At 37.3% G+C, this 24248-nt stretch overlaps 1 protein-coding gene across 7 annotated transcripts in view; it reads right to left on the bottom strand.

Annotated features, from left to right (window-relative positions):
* Positions 1-24248, bottom strand: part of LOC139935711 (calcium uptake protein 3, mitochondrial-like) — a 201568-nt gene that overhangs the window by 61899 nt on the left and 115421 nt on the right. For 2 of the 7 annotated variants that reach the window (XM_071930249.1, XM_071930255.1), the window contains 6 exons: positions 16509-16622; positions 14982-15029; positions 12896-12978; positions 11566-11655; positions 8849-8893; positions 2739-2786 (listed from right to left, as the gene is read on the bottom strand). In XM_071930249.1, the coding sequence (XP_071786350.1) occupies positions 2739-2786; positions 8849-8893; positions 11566-11655; positions 12896-12978; positions 14982-15029; positions 16509-16622 (428 nt within the window). The remainder of the gene's footprint in view (positions 1-2738; positions 2787-8848; positions 8894-11565; positions 11656-12895; positions 12979-14981; positions 15030-16508; positions 16623-24248) is intronic. The other 5 variants (XM_071930253.1, XM_071930254.1, XM_071930250.1 and 2 more) reach the window with 4 other exon arrangements.

Below are 24248 nucleotides of genomic sequence, written 5' to 3'. Positions count from 1 at the left end.
AAAAAGATGTGCAAAGTGAGAAACGGATTTGTCAATCTATAAAAATATAAGCCTGTTTCTGCTACATAAATCTAGACACTGTATATGACATTAATGTTGACAAAGGTTACATATCGTCACTGACACTGCGAGCTAGCACACATGTAGATAACAGTAAAAATTGGCAATTGGAGAAAGCTGTGTTTAAAGTTTAATGCTTTTTTAAATCAAGTTTTCCAACAACATTTCAAGGTATTTTAGTGTTCTCACAGTGAAGACTTGATGCATTGAACTTTATATATAGACATTGTTTTTTACTGCTTTTTGTCTTAAAATAAAAAGCTAATGTGCAAGTTCGTGCGTTGAAAATTAACGTAAATAGACATTTTCCGTTTTCTAATGACCATCCATCCAATGGTTGTTTGTCGGTCCATGAAAATGTAGAACAATGCACACGTTACACACAAGGTTGTTGCTAGTTCGTTGCAATTGTACATTTAACCTTTGTGTTAGTTCGTGGCAATGACAATTTTCTGTTTCAGTGCAAACTTCCAATGCCTTATCATAGTAATTAAAAAAAGTAAAGTCTTGAAGAGTTGAAACTTCATGAATATAAAGGCCTTGGTTAACAGTGTTTTAAAAATGTAAGGACTGAACACCAGAAAAAGTTGTTGTGTGCTAGTTTGTGGCACTGGTGACGATATCGTAAGCATGGTATAATTGTAATGTTGGCAAAGGCTAGCTTTTCTTCTTTTGAATCAAGATATAACCACTGTATACAGCACAAAACCTTTGGAATAATCAGCAATAACACGTATGTATATAGAAACAGAAAAAAAAATTAATATTCCTTTTCAATTTTATATTTTTTAATCAAACTTTTTAAAAGGGAAAAGATAAATGGGAGAGTAATTGATTCTATTTATGTCACCAGGCAACATCTGCTCTATCAATGCAAAGATCGTGGGTTGGATCATCCCACCTGAGTGATGTGCTTGATTGTTTTCAACAGAACTTAATGGAAAGTACTAAGTATACAGTGTTTTACACACATCTGTGTATGGGTAAAAACCAAGTAATATTATTATCCCTGATTTAATATCTATTAAACTTATCAGTTATAGTATCTTTTTTTTTGCCTTCATGATGATTTGGTTTCAGTACCACGGCATAAAACGCTGAATACATCGGTGCGGGAGTAAACAAACAAAATATAAAGCCCAATACAAAACTAACATATACTAAATCCATTGTTGCTCATACACGTATTCCAGTGTGGAGTTCCCTAAAGTTTGATGTGTTTCCCTTCTGCTCTACCCATATCTTTGGGACCAGCTTGACCAGATTTACAAGAAATGACAATGCCTGATATCTACATCTGAGCTTCTGGTAAATAGATTTACAAACCTGTCTGGTTTTTACTTGTGCTCATTTTAGATACCATACAGAGACCAAGGGAAAAAAAAGAGGAAAAAAAACCACAAAAACTTATTTCTGTGACTTTTAACAGCGTGGTTGCTGTAGGTTTACAGTGCGGAGCTTTTCAGCGGCCTTTATAAGTTACTGTGGCTTGCAAAAGTCTTCTGCGTCTTTTTTTCGGTGAGTTAGTTTTACATCACAGTCGCAGTAAGTTGACAGGGAGGTCAGTTTATAATGCGTCCCCATTGGATTTAATTTTGTCATTCTACAGAAATGTAGTGGTACTCTAACCCTCAAATCCAATGGGAACACGGTTTTAGATTTGGCTTCAGATTTCACTGTTTCGCTTTTGGTTGTAGCTTTTATGTAAAGCATTCTGTGAACTGACAGGAAATCATGTAGAGGAAGTGGATTGACCTGGCAACAAGAAACCTTTATTGACTTACCGTTTGAAAGATATTTACATAAAAAAATATTATAAATCAAGCTTTGTCTGAACAAACTACTAATACCAAATCATCATGAAGAGAAAATCATACTATAACTGATATGTTAAGTCACACAAAGTTATGTGCTTTCAGATGCTTGATTTCGAGACCTCAAATTCTAATTCTGAGGAAAATTACTTCTTTCTCGAAAACTACGTGACTTCAGCGGGAGCCAATTCTCATGTTTTATACTATCAACAGCTAGCTCCCTTTTACTCATTACCAAGAAAGGTTTTATGCTAATAATTATTTTGAGTTAAATCCAATAGTGTCCACTGTCCACTGCCTTTAATTAATGGACTCAGGATAGTATACCGAGTTTAAGTGCTTTACACACATCTGTGCAAGGGTAAAAACCAAATAATGTAACTGCTGTGGTCTTAGTTAAATTTTGATTCAAAGAAATAAAGCGCCACCACCAAGAGGTATCTTTGCCTTAACAGCCTAGTTTGTAAATTCACACATTTGAAGAAAAAAAAAACAATGTTGGAGAATACATTCTCAAAGAAATATGTATAACACCAGAACGTACAAAAAATGAAGTTTTACAAAATGCACTTTTGAAAAGATGCAAAGAAACAGGAACAAAATTCAAAAAGCAAAATGTAATGTTTTGATTATTAATGGGTAAAATAATAAAAGCTGTTATAATGAAAAACGTGGAAAACTCAAAAACGTTTTGTGATAAAACACTGTTATTATGTCACTGGGTATTTTCAAGCACTTCACACGTTCCTACGTTTCGCATTTAGTGTTCAATTCCCCCAAAACAATGTATTGTAAAAAATATGTATGTGTTGTTGGAATGCATTTTGTAGTCATGTTGGTTAAAATTAAATCCACCACAATTACCGGTTGAGTTGAGGATCTAGTCTTGAGGTTTCTGGCGTCTCTCAAAGCCTTAAAAGAAAAGTGTCACAACTCAGTTTAAAATGTCAACACTACTATCGCTCGTTAATTTCATGGCAAGCAAAGGAACATAATCAATGATGGGTGTTATGACAGCATGACTTTGATTATTGGAGAGGCTTAATTTAGTTAATACCTGTTATTTGTAAGGTCTACCATTCATGCCCTTACAACTTTTCTACTAAAATGTTGATCAACTTTTTTCTGCAAAGCATTTAGTGATTGTCATGTGGGAACTTGTTCTCGATGATAGATGAAAGTTTCATCGACAAAAGTTAAGATAGTTTTGACTACAGTTATTCATCTTCCCTTAGTACACTGCAGTGAGTTTTACACAGCTTGTCATGAACTCAGTTCAGTTGTTCACGTAAGAATTTATGTCCAACCAAACTAAACTGTTTTTCCTCAGAAAATGTCTGAGATTAATTGCTGGTCCATTCAATTACGAAAAAACTTTAACAGAATATGTGCCACTGAAAGCCAGTTTGCAATATATTGAATTTCATCCAAACATCCTCACACAAATGGAAAAATAATGGCTCCATAAACAGTAGACCATATAACCCTGTAGGAATCATCAAATTTGTAATCACTAATTCTGAAATTTGTTTACTTCCTAGACTTTAAAATAGATTGTCCTATTACGTCTTTTATCGAACGCTAGTTAGTTTTGAGTTGATTGATTTTGACTACGGCTGTTGCTGCAAACTGCCTTTTGAGATGAACAATCCAAGATTCTAAATTACATTGTGTTTGTCTATAATAGTAGCAAGTAGTAAAATGTGTGCAAAGTGTCACCTACGCCTAGGATGCTGGTTAGCTTCTAATCAATTTATGTGAGGTGCAGTAGATTAACAGGTGCAGTAAATTATATTGTGTGCCGATTAAGGTGAAGTTCTGGGCCCAATTTCATGGAGTTGCTTAAGCACCAAAAGTAGCTTTTTAGCACAATATAAATACGCTTACCAGAATGCGGTTTTCATCCAAAGAAGCATTCTACATGTACCTTTTTGTGACTGGTAAAGCTGCTTATTTTAATGCAGAACAATTGTTAAGCAGAATTTCCTGCTTAAGCAGCTCTATGAAATTTGGCCCAGGTTTTGGTAAAGATCATTATATTGTGAATGTTGGAGTGAATTGTATCGCAGAGTGACAGGGTTTGTTAGAAAAGATGTTAATTATTTTAACATGAGAAGAAGTAAAAGCAAAACTGATCCGTCACCAGTAAGACGCATTAGCATGAAAAAATGCATGTGCAAATAATTCTAGCATTTCCACATTCTTTTCAAAGACACATACCGTGAGAATTGTCAATGCTTAGTTCTTTAAAAAAAATGTCAATCATGCAATAAAAGACCGAGTTTGTTTTCAAGACATTGGTGTCAGAAACTAACAGCCAACTTCTTCAAGTATTCAGCTTGCTACATCAATAAGCCCTATGCTATTTGTGTCTTTTGATGAGAAGGCAAACTGAATTGAAGATGAGTGATTCAGTAGACCGATCCATTAAGCTCCGCCCCATTGCATATTGACCAATCACATCGCAACGAAAGTCCGACAAATAAGGACCGACATGCGTGCGCATTCTAGGGGCGCGCGGCAGAGTTGTGCAGAAAGGCATTGGAGAGCCCCACGTGTTCTTGCTCACACATGCGTCGTGGGCGGAGCCTACTGGATCGGTCTATTAGCGATCTGACCACAATAAATTGCATGATGTTAGTACTTAAGCAAAATAAGCAAAAAAGCAAGCCCTCTATAAAATTCATATTTACAAAATATCAACAATTCAAAAAGCCTTGAACATAAAGTTACAGCAAAAAGGCACCAATGTAACTAGAAGTTTGCACATAACTACAATGAAGTGACTTGAACATTTTTAAACACTGCTCTATTTAACATTGCTCTAAATAGATTAATTTGCATGCGGTTGAAGCTGAATCACCTTCTGGAGCATTATTCCTGATCTATTAGGCTACGATAGCTACCGCATTATGTCAAACACATCTTCTATTTATCATAACATGCATTGGAGTCATCATGTGTATGGCTCCAGAGTAACACCGAATCAAAATACTGAATTAAGCACATGAAAAGTTTGACGTCTGAAACAGTTGGGAGCGTCTTAGTTTCAGTCGTTGATCTTGGCCAATTTTAGGCTCATGTATGGAAATTGGATGAAAATAGATGGAAAACTGACATCTGCTGTTCAGCCTGTTGTTTTCAAATAGTAATATGGAATACCCTATTACAGTGGTACTAAAGCAGGTCATTAGATTAAGAATAGAACATTTCCAGCTTAAACAAATTTTGTATTACTATTTCTAGCCAATTTACAAATTAGTTCAACTGTCAGAAATCAAATTTTACTTGGGACCGACGTACAGCCGCTCCCATTCTCTTTGGTTCGACGCGACTCTGGAGCGCCTGTCTGACCTGAATGTAAGACAGCTCTTGTAAAACGAGACAGAAGTCAGCGTTTTTAAGAGTGCCAACATATAAATTCCATCATTATTTCTGACAGCTAAGGAAACTGTATCCCGAGGAAGAAGTGATTCTTGTAAAATCTTATCCTATAACGGCCACAGTGGAAATTAGTAACATTGTGCAATTTATGCTCAAGTAATAGAGTAGTAGGTCATGCTTTCCATGGCAACCGCAATTAAATAATCAAAAGTCACAGGCAAAATACTGAAGCCAACATACAAAAGAAATGGTGAACGCTATAAAAAAAACTCGAAACTGATGAAAAGAAACATAAAAATTTGTGAATGCTGAATACGATAAACTTGAAAATAATCAAAGAAATATAAAAATTGGTAAACACTGAATAGTATAAATTTAAAACTGATGAAGCCAAAGAATTGGAACGGCAGAAAAAGTAACGAGGATAAAAATGGTTGGGGGGAAATCAGGAGAACTGTTGGGAGTGCAATTTGTATGATTGGATACCTACATGCAGATGACCAGAGTATCATCCAGGGGTTAAGTGAGAATGATACACACAGGAAAGGGGAAAACGGAAAGGAAGAAGTGTCAATAATATAATGGTTAGGATAGGTGTCAGGTTAAATCCATTGTGAAAATTAATCCGGCAATAGGACCTATTGTAAAACGCGCAGCGCACATACATGTGCGTCTCCTGCACGCCATTTTGGGTGTCAAAACATGCACAAAAGGAATGGACTCCCCGAAAACGGCAGAAATGGTTGACGTGCTTTGTTCGTTGGTGCCTGCATGAACACGTGTACCATCTTTTTGTGTTCGTTTTGACACACGAAATGACAGACAGCAGAGGTGCGTGCAAGTGCGCTTCACATTTTGCGATGGGTCCATAATAGCCAAAAGACATTCACCTCAGTAAAAAATCTTTAGTAAAGAAATGTGAACAAAGTAAAATTCAGTGGTGCAAAGGTCTCAATTGACAGGGTAGAAATATTGTGACGAATTGTCTGTAAACTTTTTCAGATATTTGTCATTCTAACGTTGGATGGTCTCATTACCGTTTCCCAATAAAATACTCTAAATTAATTAATATTGCAATGGAATGAAAGACAATGAATAGTTTGTGTTCAGTTTGTGAAAACTGAGTCCACTACAGTTAGGGCCAGAGCTGGATACAGCTTATTAAAGCCCAGTTCACACTTCCTGCAAATGCGAATGAGAAACAAATTTTGACGTCACAACTTCGCAACAAATAACTCGCATCAGTTGACTTAAGCTCAACTCCTGCAAACATTCCCTGCGAAAAACAGCCCTATGCCATCAAAATTTGTATCGCATTTGCTTTCGCAGGAAACATGAAGCGGGCTCAAGTGACCTCATTCGTATAAAAATCCAATTAATATTAAGTGCCTAAATACACAAACACAAACTGAAGAAGAGTATGGAGGTTTATGACGCTACTCATTAAGCTGTCACATAATGGCAGGCGTTATTGGAAAATTGAATGCAAGGGTGGACTGATGAATACTTAATAAGCCAGACATTATGCTTTCCAATTAATTTACAGTGGAAATAATACACAGGTAGCAATGCTTAAAGGAACACTATGCCTTGGATCAGTCGAGTTGGTCTTTGAAAGCGTTTAAAACCGTTTATTATAAAATACATGTGGTTAGAAAGATATTTTAAAAGCAGAATACAATGATCCACACAAATTTGCTTTGAAATTGTGTGGTTTTCCTTTCACTTTGCAAACAACCACGGTCGGCCAAAATTTGACTCCCATAAATGGTTGACTGTGACAGTCGACGAAGTAAAAGGAAAACCACGCAATTTCAAGTGATACTTGTGTGGATCATTATACTCTACTTTTGAAATATCTCTCTAATCATATGCTTTTTATAACAAATGGTTACAAACGCTTTCCAAAGACCAACTCAACCGATCCAAGGCAACGTGTTCCTTTAATACAGCAGTCCAGACTAAATGGTATGAGGTGTAGAAAATATATTTATATTGAACTCTGATTGAACTGAGCAATATAATGGAGACAATCAGTGGTGTAACCAGATGGGGAAAATGGTGCACATGTAGTTTTTGGACAAAAAAATAGCTTCTCTATGCAAGTAGTCGCAACTCCCTCAATACAGAGCTCTGCCAATAGCCCCCTCTTGTGGCCACTTACATTGGGAAGGGTTCCAACCACTGATCTTTTATAATACTGACTAGGATATAGCAGGTTGTGTGTGTTCATTGCAGTCAGTAGACACCATTTTGAAACTCGCATTGATTGAACATTATCAACGCGTGCCGAACAAGAACATTTTCAAGAGGAGTAAACAATCAATAAAATAACAATGTGGGCAATAAAAAGCTTTAGGAATCAAAATCCAAGAAGAAAAAAACTTTGATGATAAATCAAATCCCTTTCTTGATTCACAGAGTACATCCAGGGTTCGTCTCCAAAGGATTTTTCAAAACTGTTGGGCATTTTGGACCCAACTATGTGAATATTTGGCCGAAGCACACTGAATTAAAATGCAAGGTGTTCAGAATGCTTTCCGATTATAATAGTTTGGGGGGGCTTATCATCCTTACTCGCAGCTAAGAGCTGAATTGCGAAGGACGCAGCTTCAACGTGTTTGAGAAGCTGGCATGCAAGGGCGCCTTTGGCTGCCAGCCACATCAACCCATTATGACCACGGAGCACAACCAAGATCAAAAGTGTTTGATTTTTGTTTGGTGTGCATCCGAATTTTAAGAGCCCTATCGTGCGCTACATGGTTTTCTCTTGATCATTTTTAAGAAGAAGAAAAAACAACAACATATACATGTGTTTGTATGCAGTGTTTGTATAAAAAAAGGTTTTTATGCGAGTTTCAAAACGACCGCCGCATGTATGTGACAACCTCACGATTTGTGCACGCGCAAAGGCCCGACCTGCTCACCCGTTGGCATCATATAGGTCAGTGGCTGCAACTCATCCAGCACAATGCCCTTACCATCTTGCTGCCTTTTTTTTTGGACAGAATCTTAACTGAAGCTAAAGTCACACACAAAGTTTCCAAAAGCTACATTAATGCGCTCAGACAACTACACACTCAAGTGCATGCGCTATGATACATTACAGAGTCAAACTAGGGTGCTGTTTCATTGACCAAGACAAGCAGATGATAATGATGCAACTAAAGCCCGGTTCATACTTCCCACGAATGCGAAACGAACTTTCACATCACAATTCATTACGAATAATTTTGTGTCTGTTGACTTGTGCTGAACTCCTGCAAAAGTGGTCACGTGACGCCAAAATTTGTTACACATTCGCATTCGTAGGAAGTATGAACCTGAATTTACGATACTACATGTATGTGTGCAAAGTTAACATTAAACAGAAACAACACATACAGCATGCCAGACAGTGATACAACACAAACATCTACACAGAAAGATGCAAAAAAGTCTTCATGAGCATCATGGGTTTAAGCACATGAATTTGATCATGCATTCACAGTGCAGCAAATGCAGTACAATGCACAATACTGTAGCAATATGCAATAAATAAATACAGCAAGTTAATTTTGTTGTTGGTTAAAAATCAATACAAAGCTCACTTGTCTGTTTAGAATCTTTACATAGTTGCATCTGAGGTCCTCATTCTGATTATCAGCAACACAAATGTGTAAATAAAAACTTTACAATTGTTTTCTTTTGTAGTCGCTCTGATAAGTAAATCAGAAGTAGTACCCCAAATTTAAAACCATTACATCCAAAAATGAAAACATTTCCCCAAACAATTTGTCTTGTTTTTCCCTCTAAAACTGTTTCTTGTAGGAGGCACATTGAAAATTTTGTCTCAGGTTTTTAACGTGAGGTTTACAATAAATTGAATTGAATTTTTGTCTCAGGTTTTTAACGTGAGGTTTACAATAAATTGAATTGAATTTATTTGAATTTGTGCAATCTGACAAACCTTTTGTAACTATAACTATGAAAATATGCTTGAAAAAAAAGAAATTGTTGCATAGCATTCCATTCACAAGTTCTTGATTTCTTTTGAGCAATTTGTTTTTTACCGCACTCTGTAAAAGTTCGCTGAGAGAGATAACATCCTCTGGCAAAGTTGATTTGTTGATTGCACTGTGGGAGCTTTGAGGCCATAATCCCCACAGACGGCTCCAATGTTTAAGTACATGCTGTTGGCAATCAGATATGAACTCTTAAAGGGACTGGACACGTTTGGTAAATGTCAAAGACCATTTGATGTATCCGTATCCCAACATATGCATAAACAAAAACAACTCTGTGAAAATCTGGACTCAATTGGTCATCAAAGTTGCAAGAGAATACTGAAAGAAAAAAAACACCCTTGTTGCATTACCTTGGTGTGCTTTCAGATGTATGGAAAAGGCTTCATCTAAAGTCTTTGATTATTTGAGTAATAAATAACCTCTGTCTGAAAAACTTACCAATGAAGTTTTTATCAGACATGCAAGTTTCTAATTGCAAAAAAAGGTGAAAATGTCCGATAACACTTAACTTTAGTACAGTGTTTTTCAGTTTTCTATGGCACTGTTTTGAAAACAAAAAAAGAGGAAGTCAGCTGATCAGCTGATAAGTTGCATGCCTGGTTTATGCTAACAATTATTTTGAGCAAGTACCAATAGTGTCCAGTGCCTTTAACTACAACTGTTCTTATTCTAACAGACAACAATTTCATTTAATTATGAAAGTGGCTCACACAAAGCCTGGTGTTGAGAGACAGATCAGCGCATCATAAAAACAAAAAAAAGAGAAAAAGAGAGATAGACAAACATTGTAGCAGAAACACCGAGCAAAAGACCCACACTAAAAGCTCCAAACCCAGCGCACAAAGAATAACACAGACATTATCAGTGCACAGAAACTCAGCCTGGGGTTCAACGAAAAGAGATCAATGGTTAGTTCAATTGGACAGTGTTGTGTGGCAAAAGGGGGAGAAGATAAAGTTAGTTGACTAGTAAGCCATTTGCGATTTAGATTTGAATATTGTCAGGTACAATGACTTGCTTGATCACAAGTTGCCACTTAAATTTGAATTCATCAGACTATAGAGTCAGTTGCTATGTCAGATGATTCGGGGCAAGCTTTTGCTTAGTTTTGTAAGAGACCGTGAATACCCATACACAACTCTGAATGGATGTGTATGGCATAATGGTACCAGGGTCTGTTCATCTGGACAGTCTGCATCTGGCGGTTGCTATACAAAAGCTTGTCCTGAACCGTGTGACATAGCAAGTGTCTCTATAGTCTGAGGAACTCATATTTAAATGGTAACTTGTGATGCTGAAGCACGTCATTGTAACAGACAATATTCAAATCAAACATGCAAATGGCTTACTGTGGCAATGAGGTCAAATGTTTATTGAGGAGATTTCTATACTACTTTACACAGAGTGCATTTCTTATAGTAAACCGCCCTTCATACCCAAAGAAAGTCAGAATAGGGATTTTTAATTTTTTTATAAAATATTTAAAAAGGTCAAAATAAATAACTGGGAAAGAAATTGCCAACTCACATAAATTAAGCGCTGGTTCAAGTAAATGTAGCATCAGTATCAATTTATTTTTTTTCCATAGCAGGGAGTTTTAGCAATTGATGTTACTTTGATTTTGCCAAAAATAGTAATAGGCCTGACATTTTGACCCAAGCATAGACTTTCTCGCATAACTAAAGCCATGGACACTATATTGGTAATTGTCAAAGACCAGCCTTCTCACTTGGTGCATCTCAACATACGCATAAAATAACAAACCTGTGAAAATTTGAACTCAATTGGTCGTCAAAGTTGCGAGATAATAATGAAAGAAAAAACATCCGTTTCACACAAAGTTGTGCGCTTTTAGATGCTTGATTTCCAGACCTCAAATTCTAAATCCGAGGTCTCGAAATCAAGTTCGTGGAAAATTACTTCTTTCTCAAAAACTGTCACTTCAGAGGGAGCCGTTTCTCACAATGTTTTATACTACCAACCTCTCCCCATTACTCGACACCAAGTAAGGTTTTATGCCAATAGTTATTTTGAGTAATTACCAATAGTGTCCACTGCATTTAAGCTTTGTAATCGAAATGTCAGGCTCCATATGCTAGGGTCATTTGTTACATTTATACCATAGGTCCTTTTGGTTGGTAAGCAGCAGGAAACAGCTAATTCTATTTTTTTTATTTTGAGTTTTGAGTTTTTGTGCCGCAAACATTTGAAAAACTTATTCTGGACGCATAATCTGTCTGGAAACAACAACACAGAGGCCTGCCGTGTGCACACCATAGAAATTGGAGGACATTACATACTGGCTTTGGTGTGTAGCGGTATTTGGTTAATAAACTCACAAGCTCATTGCTCTTATCGCTCTCGGTCTTCTTACGGAATATCTCCTCCATCTGTAAAATGAAGACAATGTTTAATCTAATTATTAATCAAGTCATGAAACATATGAGTTAGCTAAGAGAGTTTTGCCGTAACACCATGTGACGTGGCGTGTCATGGCCGAGCGGTTAAGAGCACCGGATTCAACTCTGGTGTTTGATCGACAGAGTGTGGGTCCAAAACCCGGTCGTGACCCTTGCTATGTATGTACATGTATGGACTGTAAAGGGAGTAACCCTGTTTCAGCCCTAGGAGTAGGTGGCAAAGGCCTCTGGAAAAAAAAATATTGTAGCCCAGTGGCATTCAGGCCTTGTGTGTCTGGCGACTTGCATATAAAAAGTTTAATTTTTTTTTTTTTTAAACCTCCATTGAGAGGTGCTGGGTTCTGAAAAGAAATGGTGGTTTAACAACTTAATGTTTCGATAAGTATGCTCTTATTTTTCTTCAAGAGAAGAACACCAGTTCTTTTCAGAACCAACACTACTCAAAGAAATATTAACATGGTACAAATTGCTTACAAACATCGGTGTAAAAGTAAGGACCACATAATACACTATTAAATGTTGGCAAACCATTGAAAGTAAATATTACATTAAGGGTGTGTTTTGCAGTCGTAACTATTAACTGTTACGATTCACGTGGCTAATTGTTAACCATTGGTCAATGACCCAAACAGTTATTGATTACAGCTGGGAAAAACATACCCCTGCTATTTATTGTGTGACCCTTGTTCTTACAAAAAGAGTGACTTTGTGCGTTCCGCGGCATTTCCTGGCAGGCAAGATACTAATCTTTAAATTTTGTGTCACAATTTTAACATAAAGAGCAATAAGTTTTAAAGTAACACTGATTTTTTTTCTTCTAATTAAACATTGAAACCCCTAAACAGCAGTGCAGTTTCCATGAAATATTTGATTTTATATTTTCTTCCATTGGGATGTGTACAAATTGTGCCCACAGGAAGTCCAGGCTCTGTGGCATTTTTGTAAGACAAGACACTCTTGCTTTTCAGCACAGCGCCACCTTGTGACCAAAATTTACTGCATTTAGGTAATAAATTTAACACTAGTTGGAATTTGCTTTGCAGTTATACATCGGGGCGCCCCCATGTGGCAAATAAAAGCCAACTGCTTTTTTTTTTTAGTGTGTTAATCTGCTTATGTTTCTCTTTGGGATTTATAGCTTCCTCCATGTTTTGTGCAATGTATTTCATTTTTACTGTTGTGGTTCGAGTAAATAATAACAATAATATACCAGAAGGAATTCTCTGCGGTCTATTTTGTTGTTGCCGTCTCGGTCAAACATCTTGAACGCCACCTCATATCCTGCCTTGGGTTCTGTGGAGTAAAAAGCAAACATCTCAACAATGGTACCAAGGAGCTGAAAGTTGACACAAAGATGCAACAAGGAAACAAAGGAGGAACAATAACTGATTGTTAGAAAGGTGGTCCTATGAGGGACATAATAAGTGTAGTGTTGAGTCACTTGTGATCATCCTGGTATACAAATAACACTATAGAGAACATAGGTTCCCGGTTTCTAAAACCCTTCATGTTATTTTTGTTGACATTTTTTACTGAATGGAGAGAGCATTTATTTCTATATGATCATCACGAAATGCCCAAGCATCACTAATTCTTTTCATTCAGTTATTCAAATTTGTTTAGTCGACATGTCAACAAAAAGAACATGAAATAGAAAATTTGTTTTGGTGTTCCTTGAGTCGCTATTTTAAAGGAACATGACAGAATTGGTAAGAAACAAAAATCGTGAAGATCACAGATTTACATAAAACTTACACGGTCTAATGATGATGATAGTAGAAAACATCCCTTGAAATAATTCCGTCTGAAGTTTCATATTTGATGAGAAATAAATAATCTAACTTCGCGTTTGGAGTTTATCGCTCGGTGAGCGTCTTATTCATGGTTGTTTTGGCATTGATGCAATGCAAGATTTGTAATCGATTTTTCACTATTCTCTCTTAACCCAGATAGCCGATCGATCTCAAACTTCTACAGGTTTGTTAGGTTATGTATATGGTGGATTACATAAAGTGCTTACACTGCTAGCAACTTTTTTGCTAGCAAAACCAATTCTGTAATGTTCGTTTAACATAAGAACCATTTCATATCTGGACATGACCTTTACTTTGCCTTCGTTATGCGAGTGGAAGTAGGTCAAATCTTGCTGTCATTTTTCTGCCCCTTCAGGCTTTTTTGGATCTAAAAAGGGTTAACATCTGAATTGTGTTACATGATGAACTTACTAATTAATTGATACAAATATGTATGTTAATTTCTACCAAATATTTCATGTTTTGCAAGTTTTCTAGCTCGCTATTTCAACTGTAATAACAATTAATACAGCTTATGTACCCTGATTGGTTGAAAACTGGTCAACAAGGGGTGTACTTACATGATATAAAGACCGGCTATGTGAACTGGTGGACTTAAATGGCCCCTTAACAAGAATATTCCATGGTGACAGACTTTTGTGAAAACTTTTTACAAGTACAGACGGTGCCACGTGCACACCACGCTTACGTACAGACAATGTATCAATTTAAGCTAGCTGGTATGCAAACAGGCGAACAATAACCAAAGTATTTAAATATGGTGATGTTAACTTTCAAAGCTCATAGTCTGTTTTTTTTTTGCAAATAAGCCTTTATAGTAAAATATGTGTAAGAGATAGGATCCCATGCAAAAATTTAACAGCCTAAAGAATGGCCCTTGGACATGAATAGAACAATTCCATACAAATATCAGCAAAATGAAAAATGAAAAATTCTGATGATTGTTACCCTTTTTTTTCTTCATTAAAGGTACTTACTACCAGCACTGACAGTGTCGGGAGCAGGTCTTTAATGTGTAGTAAAGGACCTTATGTTGGTGGCCGGTGACTATGTAGCTGCCAAACCAAAACCTGGTCATTACCATGCAGTGAAGACAGGCTCCTCACAGTTATTGCTGAAGCATATACTGCGATATAAAGGAGTACTTAGGTATAACCATAGAAAAAGAACCCGGAGAACTCAGAGTGTGACATTGCGCGTGTGATTTCAATGGAAAACCTTTTTTATTATTATGCGTGTATGGCAAAATAAGCAAATAACTCGACTGTTTTGCTGTCAGTGATAATATGATGTCATACAGTGGACGTCATGAACATTGACCAATGAAAACACGTAAAAATGGTCTATGTGGGTTGTCATTTTGCCATACACGCGTGTCACGTGATGACGTGGTGTAATAAGCTGGCCATAGATGACACACGCGGCAGTCAAGCTCAGCATTCTTTCGGCTCTATTTCTGTTATGGGTATAACAGATACTTACTGGTAAGTATGCACAGCAGAAACAGGTACTCAGTGTAGGAAATGATTCCTGTATTGAAATAAATCAAAAATAAAGGAAAACTTTGAATAAAAAACATAGAGCACAAAACAATTTCAAGCTTGTCTACATAATTTTTGTACTTATCTTATTGCAGTGATACAACTGAGGCAGTGGTAGCTTAAAACAAAAAGTCATAAACCAACCCCTTTTTTACAATTGAAAGTAGCCATAAGTTAATTATTACAGAGGCCCATTTTGGGCAAAGATTGGAAAATGTTGCCATTTAGAACAGTAATGATGAAGTTCAGCAAATTGTTTTCCCAAGAATGAGAGAAGGAGGAATGGCCATATGATTTAGTATGAGCGATGTATGGGATGAGTTGAGAAGTAGAGCTGAAGTGGAGGGTACAGTGAGGCGTAGGCATGAAGGAGTTCTTGGGTCACAGATTGATTGAGGGATTTGTATGTCAGTAGAGGTGAAATGGAGGGTACACCAAGGTTTGTTCGATGAGGTTCGCATGAATGAAAGAGTTCTTGGGGTGCAGATTTTGTTGAGGGATTTGTATGCCACTAGCTGGACTGGAGGGTACAGCGAGGTTTGTATTGATGAAGGAGTTCTTGGAGGTACTGGGGTGCAGATTGGTTAAGGCATTTGTATGTCAGTAGAGGTGAAATGGAGGGTACACTAAGGTTTGTTCAATGAGGTTGGTATGAATGAAAGAGTTCTTGGGGTGCAGATTGGTTGAGGGATTGGATGTCACTAGCTGGACTGGATGGAGGGTACAGCGAGGTTTGCATTGATGAAGGAGTTCTTGGAGGTACTGGGTCACAGATTGGTTGAGGGATTTGTATGTCAGTAGAGCTGAAACGGAGGGTACACCAAGGTTTGTTCGATGAGGTTCGCATGAATAAAAGAGTTCTTGGGGTGCAGATTGGTTGAGGCATTTGTAAAGCAGCAGGAGCATAAACTCAACTCCTTTGGAGATAGGTGACCAATGATGTGAACAGAAAATGAGGTGATATTTTGGCGGGATGATGAGCCGGTGACAAGTAAAGCAACAGTGTTAGGTGGTTAGTTTTAAAGAGTCTTTCCTAATTTCCTACTGATGTCAATAACCTTGAACTTGATTGATGTAGAACTTAGGCTTTAGACCTCTAGATTCTTGTGTTGGTGTTGTACTGAGTTTGTAGAGGCCTTAAAGTATCTGCCATTCCATTTGTTAGTGAGTTATAACTCGACACAAACCAGATGTTTTAGGAAAGAGGGGGATTTACTCTTGTTATGTCACGGTACTGCAGAAAAATCCTTTGAAATCCCTTGTTAAGAGATGTTTGACGCAGATAATGTTTTTAGGTGACTCACCAAACACCAAGAAACTTATCAATCACTTGTATCAGAAGACTGGTACAGTGAAGTGCGCCCTCTGTTGAAAGTTTAAGGACATCTTTTTAGTGTGACTACAGACCATGAGGGCCGTCTCTATGAATAGACAACTAGATACGAGTGGTAGTAAAGAATATTATTACCTTTATCCATTATGGTTCTGAAGAGTTGTGTTGTGGATCCCTTCTTTTTACCAGGGGTATTGTCAAGCATATATTTCACCTTTTCTGCCTGCAGTCGAAAACGGCCAATACGAGCTAAGAATTGAAAAAAGAAAATTAATTTAAAAACATTGACAAAAACTATACAGTGAGATCAAGAACAATTATTTGAATACACTCGCTCATCATCAACATCTTACCTTGCTATTAACTTTCCATTTTTTAATTTTTTTATTTCAGCAGTGGCGTGTTATGGTCGAGCGGTTTAGTTCACCGGACCCAAGCTCTGGTGTTGTCAGGAGCAGATCGTGGGTTCGATACCCGGTCATGTCTCTTGTGCCCTTGAGCAGGGGCTGATTCCACAAAGAGATAAGACTAGTCTTATCTGAAGTTAGGACAAGTAACTGGTCTTAACTAAATACTAGTCATATCTCTTAGCGTTGCCTAGGACTAGTCCGAAGTTAGGAAGAGTTTTAAGAAATGTACTTAGCCATAATTGCAATAACTAAAAAGTTGGGAAAGTAGTGTATTCTGCTCTCCCAGCCAGGCTCCTAGTGGATGATACCCATGTCTACTCCTCACGGACAGTGAAGGGGTAACCCTGTTTAAGCCCCAGGAGTAGGTGGCAACATGGCCATAGGGACAGTTGATTTGGGTCAATAGCCCAAATCAGTTAAGTGTAGCCATCACCTTAATATGGCTTCTGAGGCCTTGTGATGTAAAAAACAAACCGTTACAAATAAAAAAACAGTTGGCATCTACTTGTTTACTAACCTCAGTGTACACAGCCTACAATCTAAAAAGGGGGCAGTCTCTACATGCTTTTAATAAGACACCAATATCAATTAGGTAAAAAGAAACAAAATCTGGCCAAGTCAACATGATCAACACTTTGTGTGACGTCAATCTGCTTGGTCATGACGTAATTTTCCTTGCTTTTTTAACAGACGTCTGATGATTGCTTTGTAGTCCTTAAGGTTCCATATTGACTGAGGTTAATTAAGCGTCCCGTGGGGATGAGTTAAGAGGGGGAAATCGTCACAGTTTGTCATTACAGGTGATATTTACCCAAGGAGGTCTGTTGCTCTCAAACACCGCAACAGAATATATCAAATATATATCAATAATGCTCTATATATAGATGGTATGATTCTTAATAGAGACAGGGCGTGTATCAGTTAATGATTAAAAGAAAATCAATGTTTACTTTTGAAAGTAAAGTTTATTGAGCGTAGGCGATGGTTACACCTACACACTTCTTCAGGAGAACTGTTGCTCAAACTCAGTGTCAAGTTTTCGGCCAAATATCCAATTAAGCCAACCATGTGCTCAAACTCAGAAGTTTAACCTCTTTGACCACTTTCAAGCACCATTTATTTTAGTGATAAATTTATCATATGGACACATTAATTGTTTAAACGATTGTGGCAAATTGTGACCCCCAAAACTACAGTAGCCCCCTCAGGGAGTCCTCTTTCCAATTCTGAAAGTTATGTGGCTGTGAGATATTTATCTTTTCTGAAGGGATTTAAAACTGGTCATTAGTGATTAGTTTGCGCGATAAAGAGTTAAGTGGCTTGACTTAAATATCTCCTTTCCTCAAATCTAATAGTGCTACTGTACTTTAAAGACACTAGACACTATTGGTAATTGTCAAAACATACAGTCTTCTCACTGACTTGGTGTATCTCAACATATGGACAAAATAACAAACCTGGAAACAAAATTGAACTCAATTGGTCGTCAAAGTTGCGAGATGTTAATGAAAGAAAAAACACCCTTGTCACACAAAGTTGTGTGCTTTCAGATGCTTGATTTCGAGACCTCAAATCTAATTCTGATGTCTCTAAATCAAATTTGTGGAAAAATTTACTTCTTTCTCGAAAACTACGTTACTTCAACCTCTCCCCCTGGTTCATTACTAATTAAGGTTTTATGCTAATAATTATTTTGAGTAATTACCAATAGTGTCCACTGCCTTTAATTATTACCATTGATGTTACTGGAAGTTTTTCTTTACATAGTGGAAGTGAAATAATAAGCTACAAGGGTAAGTTTGGAGTAGTTTGAGGTTGACAAAAGAACATTGACCCGAGCTAGATTTCAACCCTTGGTATTAACCACCGGAGCTAGACAGCTAAGTAGGTAAAGCACCAGCATGTTAATTCTGGAGGGCGCAGGTTCAAATTTTGTTTGTTTAACACATGGTATCCTAAATGGAAATCAAAAGGATAAAGGGGTCCACAGTGGATCCTTGTAAGCTATAAAGATGGTAAAGAAAGACCCCTTAACAATTAAGTCAAAGATGTTAAATAAAATGGGCTCAAATGATCCACAAGACCAACGTTGCTTAAAATGTTTATAGGGCCAGAATATATTCATTGGGCCAGAATTGCATTTTCAAGACCCGATTCAAAATGAGAAAAAAAACTTCCTGACACAGTTTAGCAATCCTAACTGGTTTTTGTTTAACAAGCAAATGTTCAACAAGAAATGTACAAGAAGATTTATCTCATCTGTCTTTATGGGCATTAAGTTCTTTTCATTACTCAACAGACTTGACAAATATTTTTTCAGATTCACAGTCAACATATGACCATAATTTGATTTTGTTCAAGATGTACACATAGTAAGGTATTGAAAAACACAAGACCCACAGACTTGTCCAGTTATGAATTGACTGCCCACACTAAACTTCTGGGCAATTCCAAGCAAACATGGACATGACACAAAAAAAAATCAATTTTTTTGTCACAACTTTCTTACCACTTAGAAGTTATAGCTAACATATGAAACCAATTTATTTTTAGTTGTTGACAAGGAATGAACCTAATTTTGCCAAACAAGAACTCGGCTTGGGCTCCATGTAGGCGTGGCTACATTGTCTGGAAAACTGTAATGCGACTGCCCGTAATGCGACTGACCATGGTTTTGCCATGTATACCTAAAAGTTCAAATTGCTGACCATTTATAAGTATCCTGTTGGATACTCTAAGAGTTGTGTGTTACATATAGTAACACTTTCGCAAGCTTTTTGATAGAGGATATCTTTGAATTGTGACAAGTGTTTTTTTTACCATGTCCTTTTTGTGTAATGCGACTGACTGCTTTTTACAACGTTATAACATCCAGAGCACAAAGCCTACAACATTTCTACTATTATCAATTCAATCAAAGCCTTGGGTGTCAAGTACAAATCAGTCTTATAAACTTACTGGAAAGAATATCTCACATAGAACTTCCAGCACCAAGATCGAGAAATGACACTGAAAAGTGTAATGCGACTGACCGTGGAATTGCCCTTCTGGTCTCAGGCCCACGGTCCAGTGTCAAATTCAAGCCCTATACCAAATTTCATAAAGCCTGTAAGCTCAACAAATTGCTAAGCACAGAAAAATCCTGCTCAACAGACACTGGTTACCAGCCAAAATGCCATGCAGTTTACAATGTTCCAACTGGTGCCCTCCTCATTCGTTGCTTAGCAAAGAAAAGTGGCAAGCAATAATTTCCTGATTACCAGCTTTAAGAAACTGGGCTCTGACCACATGTGGTAAATGATATTGCTTTCATATTACACAATTGCGGTTTCTTTCCAATCTAAAACGTCTCTCTTAAAAGTGCAGGGGAGGGGGTTTAACATTCTTGACACAACAGCACGAGAGCAAATACAATTAGGTGGGGAGCGCAATTACTTACAGGCCTATACTAATACTTTACCCTTCTAGAAATCGGTTAGACAGCACAAAAGCATCTCTACCTACTGTTTGCATGAGACGTGGGTGTGTACTTCACACAAGATATGAAATATCTTTGACGTCTTCTTACGCTGACCACCGAGAAATGAGACAATGGTTGGGATGTAATAATACATGTAACCAGGGCTTGTATGCCGTTACAAATTATTGAGGCCCTTTCTATAGTGACACGACGCCATATAATGCAGACGAGGCGTCAATTCCTTACAAGTAGAGGTGTTTAAATGAGTGCGGGTAATCAAGAGTCAGTCTGGACCCATTAAAGGTTCATAAATACTGGGTTATGAGCTAATAGAGTACCAAATCGCAGGACTTGTGTCTCCAAGGAATAGAGTATATAGTAGTCTCAGGTAACTTGGTAAACATTCCTCTCTTTTTCAATCATGTATATATTTTTTTCTCTACTTTTTTTTTGATAGTCGTGATTAATTTCCGGGGAGTGTGAAACTGAGAAGCTCAAACAGGATTAACTGTTTGCAAAGACTTTCATCATCAAAGATGGGCGGATATTTATTGGCGGAGTCGAGTTTGACGCGACAATGATGACTCAAAAACAAACAGAGAACGAAAAAACTCTGACTGTTTATGATAGATGACATAACAATGTCTATTTTAAGTTTTTGGAGGGAATTATGAATACTTTAAAAAGGACAGACCACAGGGATTAATCAGCTAGGTGTAAAGTTAATCAATATTAAATCGATACCCAACTTAAGCTTTACAAAGCGTGGGAGTGTCACTATGCAAGATCTGTTGGAAATGTTTAACTATTAATTTCTTAGAGAAAAACAAATTCCACCCACTAACCAATTTTGAACGTCAACTTTTGATTTAAGGAAAGCTATTAAAGTCTGCAGATAGTATTTGTATGATCGATGGAATATTTTCTTCTCCTGAAGCTCATGACGGCATTAGACTATAAATATTTTTTTACAAAACAAAATTTTGTTCCCTTCTGAATTAGTGAGAAATTCCATTTTAGAACTAAAAAATGCTAAAAAATAAATAAATAACTGAATAGACCACAAGGTAAACTAAACTGGCTGGGTAAATTCTAAAAGATTTGAACAAAGAAATTTTTTTCGGACCGGGACTAGAGCCAAAGACCTCCAGATTAACATACCGGAGCTCTACCAACTGAGCTATCAAAGATGTTGGCGGTCTCCCTGTTAGTCAATGCCTTCGTTCAGGAAAAATAAAATAATACTTGCACTCTACCAACTGAGCTATCCAGCACTATGTTGGGGGTCTCCCTATTAGTCAATATCTTTTTTTTTTTTTTTTTTACAATTGCACAATTCAAAATTCCAAGAGACAATGTAACTTTTTAAAGACACTGGACACTATTGGTAATTGCCAAATACTAGTCTTCACAGTTGGTGTATCTCAACATAATTTTTAATGCATAAAATGACAAACCTGTGAAAATTTGAGCTCAATAGGTCGTCGAAGTTGCGAGATACTAATGAAAGAAAAAAACTCCCTTGCACCATGGTCACACGAAGTTGTGTGCTTTCAGATGCTTGATTTCGAGACCTCAAATTCTAAATCTGAGGTCTTGAAATCAAATTCGTGGAAAATTACTTCTGATTTTTGGGGTTGAACAAAGAATTGACTAGAGTGGGATTCGAACCAACGACCTCCGGATTAACGTGCCGACGCTCTACCAACTGAGCTATCTAGCCCTATATTTGCAGTGTCCCTATTTTGTCAATATCTTTGTTCGGGGGTGCCAGTCAGAAGCCATACAACCGTTAACTGCCGTGTTGCCAGGGATCACACCCAAATTACGATACAACCTGGGAAGCGGCAGCTAGGGGATCACCATAAGGGGATGCGACTTTTTGTTTCAGATATCAATATAAACCACAAGGGAAACTGACTGGGTAAATTTGTAAATGATTTTTGGGGTTGAACAAAGAATTGACTAGAGTGGGATTAGAAAATTACTTCTTTCACGAAAACTATGTCACTTCAGAGGGAGCTGTTTCCCACAATGTTTTATACTATCAACATCTCCCCATTACACGTAATCAAGAAAGGTTTTATGATAATATTATTTGGAGTAATTAGCAATAGTGTCCACTGCCTGTAACATCAATTTCATTTTATATTGTCACACTGGGAATAAACACACTGGGAATATATCATTCCACTTTAAAATTCATCTGAAAACTTAAACAAACACAGTGTCTTGCTGACAGAGCTCGGCGTTTTCTGTCAATCTCGAATATTGTGTGTTAAGTCTCATCAAGAAAGTGAACTGATGGATGAGGTGTGATCAAAACAGTGTTTGCCTTGGAAGACCTTTCACATGAGTGTACAGAGAGAGAGAGAGAGAGAAAAACAAAACTACTAGACCAGTAAGACGTTATCAGTGCTTGCCGACAACGATGAACATAAACATTAGATGAATGGGGAACCGCCTCATTTAGCTCCCACGCAAAGATCAAACACCGAACACACCGCCCGCCCATAGATTTGATGACACTACGGCCCATGCTGGCCAGCAACTTAAACAAATTAATATTTCCTGTTTGAGATGCTTGTGGTTTTGTAGGATGGGGAGGCAGAGGGGGTAGCTGTGGTTACATTGGATAGCTATAGGGGTAACGTAAACTGTGGGGGCGGTAGAGATGGACTTGAGCCTCCTTTCCTTTGTGTGCTAAAAAAAAAAAACATCACTTTATTTTTATACCGTGTGTTTAAGATCCTGTCATTGCACACAGTTTGATAAATTAGTTCAAAGCTCAAATTTGTATGCCTGAGAAGTTTAATTAACTTTCACCGAAGAACTTGTTTTTGTTTTTAATCTGCTGTTGACCTTTAGGTTATTCCAGACAACTCTGACACCCACACATTACCATCCCTTTTCTGAGTGACCAATAAAGTTTCGTTAACGAAAGTTTATACAAATATTTTGCACAAATATAATTTTTCCTCACTTTGCATTTGTGTAAAATATCAACAGGGCTTTATGACATCACACATAATCCTGACAGGCGATTTTTGACTATAATACTACTTAAATCCTAATATCTCTTTCTGCTTATGAGAAAGGGGTATTAAATTGAAGGACAATTTTGAAGTTTGAACTTTATTTGCTTATCCCTTTCATCAGGAAACAAAGTACACTTGTTTTGAGAAAATGACAGTAACAATCAGGGAGTCTTAAAAAAAAGGGGTCTTAAATCTTATATTGTAGGATCATTTTGAAGTTTGAACTTTAATTGCTCATTCATTTCATCAAGAAAACAACGGTACACTTGTTCTGAGAAAATGACAGTCACAACCTGGGAAGCAGCTGTTACAACAATTTCCATCACAAACCTTTAACCATAAATTACTTTTAGATTGTCCCTTTTTTCAACCCCCTACTGGAAAAACTTTTATCAAAAGGATGAGGAAGTACTTTTATCTTATAGCCCCGGTACTGTTTTTCCCATGGAGGTAGTTTCTATCTCCATGGTTTTTCCAAACGTAGAGTATCTTTGACTAACCTCTGACCCTTTAGTCACTCCTCTATTAACCTTTGACTTCCATGAGTTAGTTTTGATCCTCCACTGAGTCCAAGATTGTTGATGCATCTGCCCCGCACTCCACAATTCGTGCCCTATAGAAATCTTGGTCAAGTGTATTGTAGGATGAACATCGGTCTCTAAATAGCTGTAACATAACTACGTGAACTTGACTGAACCATAACCTCCCAAGATTTAAAGTGGGAGGGTATTTGCCATGATGAAAATAGGAATAACAGTGCTTTCCTTTTATTTCTCCCCTCCCGACCGAATAAAAACAGAGGTAAGATACCTCTCTGTAAACCCAGTTTCCCCCGACAGCTGAGTATACGTAGATGGATAGAAACACATGGAGGATTTATCCTCGCAACCCCTTGGATCGCCTCCCCTCCTCCTTCCAGACGCTACATCAATAACGACCTTGCCATTATGGATGTAGTTTTCTTCTC

This window comes from Asterias amurensis, chromosome 4, assembly GCF_032118995.1.
Source record: "Asterias amurensis chromosome 4, ASM3211899v1".
Taxonomy (NCBI): Eukaryota; Metazoa; Echinodermata; class Asteroidea; order Forcipulatida; family Asteriidae; genus Asterias; species Asterias amurensis.
Note: the sequence above shows the minus strand (reverse complement) of the source record. Positions and strands in the feature narration are given on the sequence as shown.